The 15,539-nt window shown below is 43.8% G+C and overlaps 1 protein-coding gene across 2 annotated transcripts in view; it reads right to left on the bottom strand.

Moving 5' to 3' along the window:
• The window catches only part of NKAIN4 (sodium/potassium transporting ATPase interacting 4), an 80,155-nt gene that overhangs the window by 26,698 nt on the left and 37,918 nt on the right, over nt 1–15,539 (bottom strand). For both annotated transcript variants that reach the window (XM_032766442.2, XM_032766444.2), the window contains exons 2-3: nt 14,866–15,003; nt 12,093–12,173 (exon numbers count right to left, since the gene is read on the bottom strand). In XM_032766442.2, coding sequence (XP_032622333.1) covers nt 12,093–12,173; nt 14,866–15,003 — 219 coding nt within the window. The remainder of the gene's footprint in view (nt 1–12,092; nt 12,174–14,865; nt 15,004–15,539) is intronic.

The following is a 15,539-nucleotide window of genomic DNA, read 5'->3' as shown; positions in this document are numbered from 1 at the left end:
TCATGGGATAAGAGGGAAGGCCCTCCCATGGATTGGTAACTGGTTAAAAAGACAGGAAACAAAGGATAGGAATAAATGGTCAGTTTTCAGAGTGGAAAGAGGTAAATAGCAGCATCCACCAGGGGTCTGTACTGGGCCCAGTCCTATTCAACGTATTCATATATAATCTGGAAAAAGGGGTAAACAGCAAGGTGGCGAAATTTGCAGATGATACAAAACTACTCAAGATAGTTAAGTCCCAGGCAAACTGCGAAAGCTAAAAAAGGATCTCTCAAAACTGTGTGACTGGACAACAAAATGGCAGATGAAATTCAACATTGATAAATGCAAGTAATGCACATTGGAATACATTATCCCAATTATACATATAAATGATGGGGTCTAAATTAGCTGTTACCACTCAAGAAAGATCTTGAAGTCACTGTGGATACTTCTCTGAAAATATCCGCTCAGTGTGCAGCGGAGATCAAAAAAGCAAACAGCATGTTGGGAATTATTAAGAAAGGGACAGATAAGACAGAAAATATCATATTGCCTCTATATAAATCCATGGTACTCCCACATCTTGAATACTGTGTGCACATGTGCTTGCCCCATCTCAAAAAAGATATACTGGAATTGGAAAAGTTTCAGAAGAAGGCAACAAAAATGATTAGGTGTATGGAACAGTTTCCGTATGAGGAGAGATTACTAAGACTAGGACTTTTCTTCTTGGAAAAGAGACGACTAAGGGGGATATGATTGAGGTCTATAAAATCCATGGCTGGTGTGGAGAAAATAAATAAGGAAGTGTTATTTACTTCTTCTCATAACACAAGAACTAGAGGTCACCAAATTAAATTAATAGGCAGCAGGCTTAAAACAAGCAAAAGGAAGTATTCTTCCCCCGCCCCCACAACGCAAAGTCCACCTGTGGAACTCCTTACCAAAGGATTTTGTGAAGACCAAGACTACAACATGGTTCAAAAAAAATAGAACTAGATAAATTCATAGAGGATAGGTCCATCAGTGGCTTTTAGCCAGGATGGTGTCCCTAGCCTCTATTTGCCAGAAGCTGGGAATGGGCAACAGAGTATTGGTCACTTGATGATTCCCTGTTCTGTTCATTCCCTCTGGGGCACCTGGCATTGGCCACTGTCGGAAGACAGGATACTGGGATAGATGGACCTTTGGTCTGACCCAGCATGGCCATTCTTTTGTTCTTTGTATGTAAAAAAAAATAGATCATCCACACTAGCAATTAAACTGTTTCCTATGTTGGTTCAAGGGAAAAGTTCCTGACAATGGTTTACGCCAAGAGGTCATTTGCCATAGAAGCTACAGAAGGAGAATAAATATGGAGCACTGAGTCTACTCGCAGAATCACGTCTGAACATATCCACTGGCAAGATTAGAATTAGGATCTACAGCTGGAGTAATAATGAAAAACATTTTTGAACTAACACTTTAATTTCCTCTTTGCCTCTAACTGTAAATGTATCTAATAAATTCCCCTCCCATCTCCATCTCAGTATTCAGATTTATTGCATTTCTGGTTCTTCGATTGACCTTAGTCACTATCAACCTCTTGGGTCAAATTACTCTGATGAACTGACCTCCACTGTGATCGATAGCTTCGTAATTAACACTCGCCCAAGAACTCCACATCATCTCTGTCTCACAAGCTACCTTTTACTTTGCTTCCCACAGCTTCGCTGGTTCAGTGCACTAAAGCATGTAGTTCTGGGTGTCACATGGCGAAACACAGCAGGGGTAGTCCAAGGATTTGACAGGCAATGAGGAAGTAGCACTTCCAACAATAACAAATTCCCCCTTCCTTTGGGAAAAATGATATCTGAGTAACTTGGAATCACAGCTGCAACTGCTGGGATATTGCTTTGGGGATTCTAGCTTAAATTTCCCTACAACTGATGAAAGACAAATTTAGCATTGTGAGAAGAGGAGGGGATGAAAAGAATAGTAGCAATACTTTGCGGGGAAGTGCTAAGTGCCCAGTGCCACTGGGACCCCAACAGACCTTGCATGTCACTTTGATGTAGACTCAACAATATCTTTTGGTTCTAGCAGCAGATAGGAGACGGGTGGAAGGATTTATATGTGCCTGTCCTGGAATCTAAATATCTCTTCACTATAGGAATAAACACAGAATTTACAATGTAAGTCCAACAATAACTACAGGGCTTCTTGTACTTTCCTCTAAAGCATCTGGTACTGGCTACTCTCATTTAAGATACTGGACTGGATGGATGTAAGTGTGCAAGACTCACCCCTGCAGCGCCCTCTGCAGGCCAGTGTCCCGCTGCCGCTGGGTCCTCACATCCCTCCCTGGACTCTAGAGCCCCATTATTTGGGGTGCTTCCCCATGACAGTACACCCTTCAGTCTCAGGGTCTCCCCTCCTTGGGGAACCCCCACTCCCTATCCCTCCCTCATCTCAGTCATAGGCCACTGCCAGTCACCAACTGCCCCCACACCCTGGGGCAGAGTGCAGTATAAGCCACTTATCCTAGGTAAGGTTTGGTCTTGACCTGCCGCCTTTCTCTGCAACCCAGTGCCTCTATGGGGTCTTGGATAAGGCCCTGGAGCTCCCCAGCCTCACCTCACTCTAGGCACCCTGAGCTAGTTCATCCCTCCCCTCCTTCTCTCTGAAGGCAGAGAGAAACTAACTGCTCCCTGATCCACTCCCCTCTTATAAGGGCCAGCTGTGGCCAGATTGGGGCGTAGCCCAGCTGAGCCTACTTCCCCAGTCAGCCCAGGTTTTAAGCCCTTCCAGGCAGGAGCGGGTGACCACCCGCTACAATGGGCCATTGGCCCTAGACTGAGACAGGGGATGGGGTGGGGGAAATAGCAAAAATCAGAGTCTGGATCCAGGCACATCCCAAGTAGAAAATTGGGCTTGCAAGTGGAGCTGATCTGAACTCAGTTAATTCTTAACCAAGCCAGATTTTGATAGGCTACCTGACATAGACTTTAATTTTCCTAAGCTGAAGCTCACGTATAGCATTAATTCCTAGTTCCCAAGTCCTGAGAAGCCAACTGCCCCAGTATGAATCCTATGTAGACTAGCCTGCAAGCCCACAACAAGCTAGCCCTCAGTAACACGTTTTGTGGCAGTTATTAAGTGTTCTGGGAAGCACATCTTGAGAGCCATGAACAATGAAGTTAGAAAAAGACAGCTGCCAAATTCCTGACATGAGCACAGCAAAAGATGGGATGTGCTTTGCAGGGGACGGAGGAGGGTGCGAAGCTGTGGTGTGCTACCCATGCCGAAGCAGCCTCAATATTAAAGGAAAGACAACAGAGAAAACTCCATTAACAGCGTAGAGCTTACACAGAATCCTCTGCATTTTGGAAGAGGGTGGGAATAATCAGATCACCAGCTGTGGGGAAACAAGGCTAATGTAAGATGCTGGGTGCCACAGGTTCTGTACTGAGGAACACCTGGGGAGAAGCTTCCAGTGACCAATTTCCCTCCCCTGCAGCCTCTGGAAGCTGCTGGATTTTGGCGGGAAAGTCACTGGCCTGCTCTCTCCAACAGATGTGTTGCTCCCTCACACATTGCACACAAATTCTCCCCCTCCTTAGAGTCATACCATTTTTCCTCAGGCTTGCTGCTCCCCCGCACTCGCCTCCTATCTTATACAGTCCCCGGGACACATGATTATGCCCCGTACAAGTTCTCCCTTCAGTGAGAGCCGGCCAGCCTGCCCAAGCTGCAGCTGTACTGTACAGTAAGTGCTTCCCCTCAACCCTCTTCTTCCCCGACCCCATGAGCCTGTGGGCAGATCCACCAGCTGGAAAAGGCAAAACCACACTCCAGACAAGGACTCAGCTCCGGCTCTGCTCAGGTCTTCCCTTTATTACCACAGATACAAAGCAATTCAAAACAGCCTCACTGCCCCACTGGGTCTTGTCTCCGGGGTGTCACTCTCCCCCTATTCCCCAGTGAGTCTGCCCCCAGCTGGCACCTGCTCCCTTCAGGGGTCTCCATCAGCCTTTTGCCTGACTGATGTGAAGAGCCCCTTCCAGTTCCGTCCCCGTCCCTGATTCCACGGAGGGTAGACTGCCTCTACAGAGAGCTGGCAAGAGAAAAAACAATGGGACAGCTTTCCTCCCCTTTGGAACTCCTCACAGAGACAGCTCTTGCTTCCCTCTGCTGCAGAAGATGGACTTGTAGTCACCAGACATCAGCAAGCCTCATTTTGAGCTGAGCCTAGATAAGCTGCAGAACAGATGTCAGATATGGCAAGGAATTAGGCAGGTAGAAGAATGCTAAATACAAAGTCAAACTGCTCAGTGCTATGGCATACAAATAGCCTCAGCTGCAAGCCCAAGCAGAGTTTATGCTATCAGAAAGCAGAAACAGTGCCAAAGTTGAGCGGTTCCTAGAGAGACACCCGCCCCCCTCCCTCCTGCCCAGTTTTTAAGAGTTGCTTGGAAAAACGTGGGCACATTTGCAGGTTCAAGTGGAGCAGGCAGTCACTGACACATACAAATGATTAGCCTAACCGATCATTATGCTTGCACATACTGTGATTGAGAGTGGCCTTGCATAAGCAGATGTGAGTGACGTTTTGCACACATCATTCTGAAAAGGTGATGAGATTTTGCCAACAGTGTTTTGGGGTAAGGGACAGGAATGGAGGTGTTGTTTCTCAGCACACTGAAATCAGTGCCATTTTTTACTAGTGCCCCTGGCAGTCACTCTTTGAGGGACACCAGCAGAGACCAAGCATAGTAAAAGGGCATTCCAGGCAAATGTTTTATTGAACTCTGTTTGCTAAGCTTTAGTTGGGAGGCCAGGGGAAGAATCTCTGGACTCCTACTGCAGTCTGCTAACATTTTGTTTTCCTTATTGCAATGCTAAAAAAACCAAAGGGGGCAGGCAGTTAATTAGTGTTGTATTAAAGTCACAAAAGCAGCTCATTAAAAACAGGGCAAAAGAATAGGAATCAGGAAATGATTTCAGAAACAGAGACAAAAATATTCCGTAAAGCATTTGCAATTTTCCTTAAAACGCACAAGAAAAGGTGACTAGAAATGGGAGATGCATTGGGAAATACTTATCAGTTCCCAATCAATTCAGTGAGGAACAGAGATCGGTATCTCTCTACACTCCCTTCATTTCTTGACAGATGGCTATTTAAAGGGTTACTGCTACCTCCTTAGCCTTCAATCTGAAAAGAAATATGAGAGAAGTGGTGATACAAGCTCCCTCTCGAGCACGCTGAAGGCCAGCCAAGCTTACATTTCAATTTAAACTGTCGCTGTACCTCGTTGATGCCTATTTGCGATTCTCCAGCACTGTGGTGGTGCTGTGGGGAGGAAAAAACCCTAAAATCTAATACAGTATGAGAGTTTTTCCTGTTACATCTCCAACACCTTTATATTAGGGGCAATTCCCCACCTCTAGCACCCACAGAATCAGCTTTGAAAAGGCTAGCCCTATGAGGCTTAAAGATCATCAGAGATCGCTGTGTTTCTTCATTCACTAGCTGCCTTCTGAAGTCCGCTCCCCCTTTCATTCATTTTCAGGCAAGGCAGCAGTAATGACTCTCAAAGCAAGTTCAGTCCAGCCATGCAAGCCCTCAGAGCTTGATGGCGGAATAATTTTGCATCTTTTAAGTTGGAAAAATTTATTATCAAAAAGGGAAACAATAATTCTTATCTCCTAGCAGTGCATGCTAAGTGCCTGCATCTCACCGAGGCAGCAAGGGAATTATTTTTTATCATTGCTTAGACTTACGTTGTCTGTTCACAATGCTGTAGTACTTAAAGGCCAAAGTAATGGATTTCTATTCTCTGAATTCAGGAGGAGGAGTGGGGGAGTAATTATTACCAACAGTGCATTTCTTTTCACCTCAATCTGATAACATTTGCTCAGGTACCATAGCTATCCCAGAGAAGCTCTACCTATTTTCTTCTTGAATGCAAATAACTCCCATGATGGCTAACAAAAATTATGCTCCTATAAGTAATTGGAACAGTGTTGGTAGAGAGTTAAGGCCCAGCATCAGGCCTGGGTCGGAAAATTTAAAAATCACCATTCCATGACGAACAGTTTCCAGATGAAAAGAATGAACAGAGGCAGTTTTAAAGGTGATGCCTAGACACAAACTGTCTCTCAAAAATTTTTCAATGTCCTGAGTGTATAATGAATAATCAATGTGGCAGCTGAATAGACAGACATGTACATTTTAGAAGCTTTATTTTAATTATTAATTTAGATTGGCATTTCCCACTAACCTAAAAAGTGTGCTTGTGTAAATGAGCTGTGTCTTCACACTTAGTAAGTGGATCTAGAGAAGTTTATTGTGATATTTGGATCTGTATCCAAGATACCACAGTGATGCAAGTATTATAAATAGCTAGCTAGATGGATGCATAGACAGAAAGAAGAGGGAGAATGTGAAAAGTCAGGAGGAAGAGAAGCAGCAGTCTGGAAGTGGAATCTCAGAGTTGCACCAATTGCAGCGATATAGAGCAGCTGTACAAAGTGCTCAGAGAAGCAGTATGTCACCATGATACTACAAGTGTGCTCCGAACAGTGAGCAGAGACAGCCAGGAGTCTGCACCAAACCTGCTAGGAAGCACATCAACGTCACATTGCTGAAGATGAAAAGCGACATTTCAGGTCTAGGTCTTCCATGTTCCTTGTCTGGTCATAAAAAAACTGGCACAGCTGGACCTGCTTTCTAAAGACCTTTCAAAAGATTATTGCAAGGTAGCAGGAAATACTTTATTAGACCTCTGTCTGCCAATCCATTTGTCTGCTGTCCGCCTAATGAAGTTCTGGCAGACAATATTTCATTCCTTTTATTCTATGAAGGAAAGATATCAAAATATGAAAAATGACACATAAAAAAATAATCACAACTGTCAGACTGATTTTGTTGTTTGAGGAATAAGGAACCAATGTAAAGTACTCAGAAGAGGAGAGAATTTTCCTTTTGGACAAAAATAACTCAGCTTGATATGGTGTCAGATGAGTCTTGGAGAAAGGGAAATGAAGAGGGTTCAGTTTAACTCCAGATGCAACATCTGGGTCTAGATATTTGGAACTGCCTGTATGCTTTTGCACACACGGTTATGGCCATCATGCACCCATTCACTAATCACATGCCCAAATGACTGGTTAAATGCATGCTTGTTGCTACTGCACATGCAAATTAGGTAAAAATATACACTAATTTTTGCATGAGCAATTATGCTTATAGTTTTGGAAATCTGGGCCTAAATTTCTCATGAATATTAGCAGCACTTTTGCTATAATTTATAGCCACCAATCTTTTCTCTCCTTAATGTTTTGAACATTTGTAGATAAAGTATCAAAGAGAGAACCTCAAAAGGCTTGGAAGTTGCATTTGGGCTAACAGCTGACATTTCAGATGCTCCTCATTTTTCGGGTGGCTTGCAAAATTGAACTGGAGACATTGCGAGACTGGCTGTTCTGATGATATTTTAGCATTTTCTTGGTCAATACCAGGATGTAATGGCTACTCTAGAAGTATGCTCCACGAAAGGGGAGTAAAAGACAAAATGAGAAAAAGGAAGGAAAGAGATTGAGTCTTGCTTTGAGTTGAGGAGACACCTAGATCTGGGTGTCAAAACACTTACCAGAGACTGTGCTTTCGTCTACTCAGCAAGTTAGGGGTGTGATTCTCAGCTCCCACAAACATACTCACACGAGCTCTCATTTGAGCTAGAACAATAAAAATAGTAGCATGCAGTGGTAGCATAAGCAGCGGTGGCATGGACTAGCTGCACTAACAAACGTGACTGAACCCCCTGGGGACATACTCAGGGTGGCTAGCCTATGCCATCGCTTCTGCTGCTTGTGCTAGCAAGGCTACACTTCTATTTTTAGTGCACAAGCTCCGATGAGAGCTAGTATAAGTGTGTCTATTCAAGAGAATCACACCCCTAGCTCATAGTGTAGATGTAGCCTGAGAGGAAGACAACCTTCCCCCATAACTCACAAGAAACAAGCCCGCACCTAAAAAACTGTTGGTGTTCTATAAATAATGCACAACAGCTGTTTAATTTCTCTTCTCTGTATACTGACCCTCTCAACCCCCACCTTCTCTCCCTGCACCTTCCTGAACTGAGAGCTATTCACTAGACCACACGAAGAATATACAGCAATGACTTTCTCTGCCATAAAGAGCAGTTTCCTCGTTGCTCAAATTTTTACCTCACCAGGCATATATTAAACTTATTAAAGCAGAAACAATCAGGGTTCTTTTCCCCCTTGTCTCCCCACCAGAGTCATCACCTGTCTGAACTGGACAGGGCTGTCATTACCAGCTGTGATTTTAACAAACTCCATTCTTTCTAGCTCACTGCCCTTGTTGCATTTTGTCATTATAAATTAACCACTTACTGACACAGCTATATCAGCCAGGCATCTGACAATACATCATTGCCAGAAATGAAAAGCAGCAGCACTGGGGTGGTCAGAAATGCTACCTGGCTTCCCCACCCTGCCCCATCTATCTTATAGAGGCTCCCATGGAAAGATGGGTGAACAGTCAATACAACACACAGACCTAGGGACAGGAATCCCCCTCAAGTACACACATGCAGGGATACCTGTCCCACTGTGGCATCACCGTACAATGCTTCTCAGCAAATTCCTGATACTGCAATGCTCTTGCCATCTTCCAGAAGTGGTTCATCCAGTGAGCTCACAGGACTGGGTACTCTCCTGAATACAGTTCTTATGGGGACTGAGCTGAAGCCCATTGAAGTCAATAGAATTTTTTCTACAGACTTCAGTGAGCTTTGGATCAGGCCTTTGGAGGTGCCGGAGGACGTGGTGGTTCCCACAGAGGCCAGGATAGAAGCTTGTCCACATGCAGAGTTGCATCAGTTTAGATGTGACTTTGAACCGACTTAGTCAAACTGATGCAAAAAGGCTTTGTGGACACTTTGATTTCAGTTTAACTTAGGTCGACTAACCTTGTCTACATACAAACCTGTATCTGTTTAATTAGATCAGTGTAAAGTCCTGTATGGACATGCTGATGTCAGTTTTAGAGTGGTTTATTTGGGTTTAACTTAAATCTGTTCACAATCAATTTATAATAAGTTTAAAAGCAAAACAAAACAAAAAAACCCCTAACAACTCAAAGGGATAGAGTAGCATCCACACAGGGATTTGCACTTGTTCAACTAAATAGTTTCATATTCACATATTGTTAAAGTTTATCTGTGCAGTTAAGCCCTTTGGAACTGGTTTCAGCTACACTGAAATAAGGGAGTCCACACAGGGGTTTGCTCCAGTTTAAACTACGGATTTGTCTACAATGGAACTGCAAGATGTGATTTCCAGCTTGAGCAGACATACGTGTACCAGCTCTGATCAAACTAGAGTGCTAAAAACAGATGTGTAGCTATGGCAGCACAAGCTGTGGGAGGGGCTAGCTACCCCAACAACAATCCCATTTGAGACCCAAAGTACACTTCTACCCCTATATAATGCTGTCCTCAGGAGCCAAAAAATCTTACCGCATTATAGATGAAACCATATTATATCAAACTTGCGTTGATCAGCTGGAGTGTGCAGCCCCACCACCCCCGGAGCACTGTTTTACCATGTTATATTCAAATTTGTGTTATACCGGGTCACATTATATTGGGGTAGACGTGTACATACCTGGGTGACTAGACCCTTGCAGTGCTGCAGCTACATGTCTATCTTCAGTGTGCTAGCCCAATCAGAGTTAGTGTGGGTTATGTCTACTTAAGCTGGAAATTACACCTCCAGCTCCAGTGTAGACATACCCTAAACCAGTGCAAAATGTGTGCGTAGACAACCGCTAGGTGCACTTATCCATCTTGTTCACACAGGATAGTAGAGTCTCCATTTAGTGCGGTCTTTGGAGAGAAAGATTCTGGGACAATACATCTTTAAAGTCTCCTCCTTTAAACCATGAAGCACACCCAAAATTCTACCTTAAATCCCAGAATTCATTTCCACAAGCATCCTGCTGACAAGATCTCTCGTTTGTTTGTTTATAGACATAGTTTGCCATTCTTAGGATACAAGGAGTTTTTCATAATTTAAAAAAAATGGCATTTTTTCAAACAAAAACTTGTGAAAAATCAAAGCTCAGCTGTAAATTATTGTGCTCTTTCATGAAACCAGCAACATTACTTATTTTTGCCAGTTGCCACCCCCTCAATGGTGTGAACTCTGTTACAGCTCCAAGGGAGAATCCACTAGGAGACAAAATAGAAGAGTTATGCAGTGCAGCCCAAATCTATAAACTCTTATTCACACAAACAGTCCCCCACTCATCTGAGCAGTCCCATTGACTAAATAAAGATTGGCAGCAGTAGAAACATGATCATATAAAGTTGTGAGCTTTGCTAAAGTGTCCCATGAGACAAAGGTAGTGGGTTAAAGCTCATTGATAGGTGGCACAATGGCATTTGTATTATCCTGTTTGAATTGCAGTCTTTTTCCAAGCTGTAAAACTCAGATAACGTAAAACAGATCAAGAGTAGCAAACATACCTCAGAGATGGGCTGCTAGAAAACACGAATGTCAGTAACCATCAAAGAGACAGTTTGATCTGAGTTTTACTGTTTCCAGAAAGGTGCTTTCAGACTGTTACTAACCAAAACTAGATACTTGTGTCTAACTGATTGCAGCCAGTGTTGAAGTTACACTTCGGACCAATGATAATCACTGGGCCAGGCGAGAGCTCTCTTTCAGTCAGTTTCTGTGGCTACTTCAGAAAACAGAGATTAGTTGGGGAATTAGGAAATTAAAGTTTCTCCTATCTGCAATAGGCTTTTTGTGACCATTCACTGAGTTAACATAAACCTGATAAAACATAGAGCAATTCCAGTTAATGTCTGTAATTTAGACATATGGCCTGAGAATTCAGGTCAAATGTAAAGTGTTCTAAAGCAAACCAAGCTCCTCCAACCACTTTGAGCTAATTAAACTACAGCATATTCATTAGCGATTCACTGCTTAGAGCCTGGGCTTAGGTTAGGAACTGGCTCCAATTGCCAGTATTTCTGACTCTGTCCTCATGCAGCAGACAATAATATTTAGCACCTTCCATCTTCAAAGAACTTTGCAAATATTGACTAATTTAATCCCCACAATATTCCTCCAGTAGCATGTATTATTATCTTTATTTGTAGATGGAGAACCTGAGGCAGGGAAGTGCCTAACCTATGATAAGCAGTCACCTACGTTGCCACATTTATAGAGCTGCCACAATGCATCTACCTGGCTTCCCTCAACTTTACTCTTCATATAGGACACAGAGAAGGTCTTTTACTGAACTCTCCAGAGAGGTGTAATTGGAAACATGGTGTCCTTGTTCCAAAATTGTCTGAGGGCCATTAGCAGGGCTAAGGGTAGAGTAAAAGGAGAGAAAACTCCCTGAGTGAGTTATTGCAAGAAGTTTGGTTTAACTGAGCTCAACACCAACTGGGCTAAAGTCCCTAAATGCATTCCTTGCCTAGAGTAAACTCAGAAATGCAAACAGTACAAGGCACTACCAATGATTCCCCAGAACTCCCTGCTTTGGAGTCTGATCAGCACAAATCCTTATTTCTCTCCTCTCAGAGCAATGCACCCTTCTTCTAAAGTGTTATTAATAGGCTGGGCTGCAACCTAATTAGCTCTTAGCCTCCCAGAGTTGCCTTTGCACTCTGGCTAGGAATTAACCAGCTCTCATACAATGGTCCCCCCTGCTCCTTGCCACAAGGTCTCTTTCCCACCTTCAGTTTAAAATATTATTTGATTCCATTGTGTGCAGGGACTGATGGGGGGGAAATCAAGCCACCATTGACACTTCTGCTAGAGAACTCTAAATATTCGCCCTTGTTTTTATGTACCTTTTTACAAAATTCTTGCAACATGTGTCTCTCCCCCAGAGAGACCCTAAGCATCAGACTGCATTAGTCGATGCAAGAAGGCAGCACTCTTCCCCTTTTTAATTTTAATCATCAAGAGGGCAGGCAGCATTTTCTCATGGCAAGTCCCCTCCCCCACACTTTGTTCCACAGCAGGTTCCCTTCCATTTCCTTTGATGCACAAGCTGTTCTCCAATCAGCCAGGCTCACCTTCGAAAGTCCTCCCACCTCCAAGTAAAAGCAGATGATGAAGATGTTCCAGGTGACCCAAATGGCAGTCCAGATGGCATACTAGAAAGGAAAGGGAAGGGGGGAAGAGAATTAATGAACATCGGGGTGCTCTGAGAAGCTGGCATGCTTTGTATGTGAGACAGTCAAATGCCCCAAAATCAACCTCACAGTTGCTTTCTGCCCTTCTGGCATTTGACTACATTTGAATGAAGCTACAGCTCTCTGGTGGTTATGGAACTCTGATCTGGCTCCCAAAAGCAGGGTTCATGGGCAGCAGGTTGTATCTGTCCTGCTCTGCAGCATGGCATGTTAATGCAACACCACCCTACCATTCCCCAGTGAAGGCTTCCTCGGCTGGGATCAATCTATGTATCTCATTGGTGTCAGTGGAGCTGTGCTGATAAACTCCAGCTGAGGATCTGACCCTGAGTTTTCAGCTGGCTAATCTAGGTTTGTCAGATCCAATAACATTTTAACATCAGGCCCTTGCTGACTCTGGCTCCCCTTGCAGGGTGAGGGGTGTTCAGTTCATGCTGCTCTTACAGCAGCCTGCCAAGGAGAGATGACAGACTTTGGAGAGAGTCACGTTAATCTGTCCTCAGCTTGAAGATAATGGCTGCTGTTCAGGGGCTTGCAGGGCAGAGTAAGGCCAAAAGTTAGGAGGAATGGGAGGCTCGTCAGGGCTCCAGCTGAGATCCAGGTGACTTCTCAATTTCAAAACACCACCAGACAAATAACCTTGGCATTTTTTAGAACAAAGGGCAAGTGCAATGGGCCCCATTTCTAATTCCTGTAATCTGCTCCTCTGAAAGGTGCAGTTGTTATGTCACTCATCTCCACAAACATGCTTAGAAATACATAAATTAAAGAAAAACCCTGCCAGCCACCCAGAAGCCTGTGGGTCCCTTCCTTTGGGCACCAGATCAGCAATTAGAGTCTTGGAGGAAATGGTGCAGCAGAACCTAGCATCCTAGGGGAAGAGGAACAGCTGGTCTCAGGTGTGTGAAACAGAAACTGAGGCGAACTCAACCAACCCACGGTATCTGTCTTACTGACCTGTGGCTGGAAAGCCCTGCTCTGCTGGGTTCCTACTTATCCTGACTCAGGAAACTTCCTTCAGCTAAGCTTTCTGTGCAGCTGGTAACTCTTCATATGAAGTGTGACCAGAATGCATTTTGTCGTGTTCCGAGAAGTTTGTTAGTTGATTGGTTTACTTTGAATGAAGTCTGAAATCTGTCAACACGTAGGGAAACTGAATAAGGGCAATGTCTGTAGAAAAATCCCAAATTCCTCAGAAAAATACTATTCAGATCCCTTTAAATGAACTTCCCCTGGCATTTTCTATTGCAATGCTTAATTGTCTTCCACCCACGTCGACAGGTACACTTCACGCACATCAAGAGTGTACGCTTGTGCAGGAGGGTCCTTGTATGAGGCTAGGAGGTTGTCAGACAGCCCAAGAGTCACAACCTGATCTCCATCTTGTCAGCTTTCACAGAGAGAGGTGACTGCAAACTGTCTCCTGCCCAAAAAGCTGCCAGCTGGCAGAAGTTTATTACTTAAGTCACAGTCCCTGTCATTGAGGATTTTATCTGTCCAATAACTGACAGTGATAAAGTGGAGCTGAAGGGGAACATGAATCATATAGAGTTTAGGTCAATTATAAGGCAGTAGATCCTGTAAAGAGAGATGCTTGCTGGCATCAGAATGTGATTCTAAGTATCTAAAAATATTTCTAAATGTTGGTTTTTAAAAAAAAAACATGTTTCAGTCAAAAATGGTTTCTAACCAACAATGAGCAGAGCCAGAAAATTAACATTCCATTCCAGGAGGCTTCTGAAAAGATCCAGTGGTCACTGACCATGGAATCTGACTGGCTAGCATAACCAAGGCAGAATTGCAGATCCTCATAAGCCTCAAACTTGAAAGGATGATTTCATAGACTTTTAAGGCCAGAAGGGAGCATCATGATCGTCTAGTCAGACCTGCACATTGGAGGCCACACAGCCTCGCCCATCCACTCATGTAATAGATCCATAACCTCTGGCTGCGTTAGTGAAGTCCTCAATGATCTTGTGATTAAGACATAAGATTGGGGCTCAGGAGACCTGAGATCATCTTCAGTTATAGAAAGTCAGTACCCAGCTTTGTATCTGGGTCAGCACCCAGTTCTGCTGCAGTCTCCCTGTGTAACCTTGGACAAGTCACTTAATTGCTCTGTGCCTCAGTTTTCCCATCTGTAAAATGGAGAAAAACAACGCTTTCTTTTTCCAGTCCTTTGTCTGCCTTGTCTATTTAGATGGTTAATTCTCAGTGGAAGAGACTCTCTCTTACTATCTGTCTGTATGCCACTCAGCACTATGGGACTCCAGTCTCAGTTGTGGCCTGTAGCTGCTACTGAAATACAAATAATAAATATGATTTAATCTCTTCCAAAAGTGCTGAGTAAATACAGCAAAGAGTAGAATAAATAGTGTGCTCTTTAATGCGGCACAGGCAGGTACAGGTTAAACAAACACCTGTCAGGGATGGTCTAGATAATACTTAGTCCTGTCATGAGTGCTGGGGACTGGACTAGATGACCTCTCGAGGTTCCTTTGAGCTGTACGATTCTATGACTCTGTGTGGATAAAAATCTCTAGTGGTTGAATATTTGTGCGTGAATGGTTCCAGCCTTAACCCAGTGTCCACTAGACCTGATCACGGACTTTGCTGGGTAATTGTAGCACAGAAGAAAGCGAATGCTACTTACCACCACTATGTACCGTGGCCTATACTGAATAGTTCCGAAGAGGCCAAGGATAACGATGATGATGTGGAGGAAATTGGCTAGAATAGGAGCCCATTGATATCCCAGGAAATCAAACACTTGTCTCTCTAATGCAGCAAGCTGGAAGAAAAGGAGCAAAAGATGAATTACAAATTCACAGCTTGTTACAAGGCTTTTAATGTTCAGTCTCAGATTCACTTCATCACCCCAGCTGCCTCTGGTGTTTTGCATTTATTGGTTTAAATGGGTACATCCACTGGGATAACATGGGGAAGGAAGGTAGTCCCCTCCCCGTCAGAAGCACTGCCCTCCCCCCACCTATTTAGCTCTTTTCAACGCTAATATATTAATTTAAGGTAAAAGCCATACATTGTTAATGATTTACATCCAGATTTTCAGAACAGTCAATGCAAAAATATGCGCATTTTGGGCACGTTTTTACCGGCACTGTGCACATAACAACAGTCAATGTATCCAGCTAGACTTATAGCTGGCCATCTGTGCATCAAATTGCTACATAGAGCAGGCAGCTATATGTGCAAATTAGACATGCAATTGCACAAAAACAAACAGACAACCTCCTCCCTCGAAGTCTTTTCATTGATATGTTCACAGCTCAAGCAAGGCGGAGGTGAATGGGCCAGTGCCTCCCCTCA

The sequence above is a fragment of the Chelonoidis abingdonii genome, chromosome 14 (assembly GCF_003597395.2).
Source record: "Chelonoidis abingdonii isolate Lonesome George chromosome 14, CheloAbing_2.0, whole genome shotgun sequence".
Lineage (NCBI taxonomy): Eukaryota > Metazoa > Chordata > Testudines > Testudinidae > Chelonoidis > Chelonoidis abingdonii.
The sequence above is the reverse complement of the archived record's forward strand: the minus strand, read 5'-3'. Positions and strand labels throughout refer to the sequence as shown.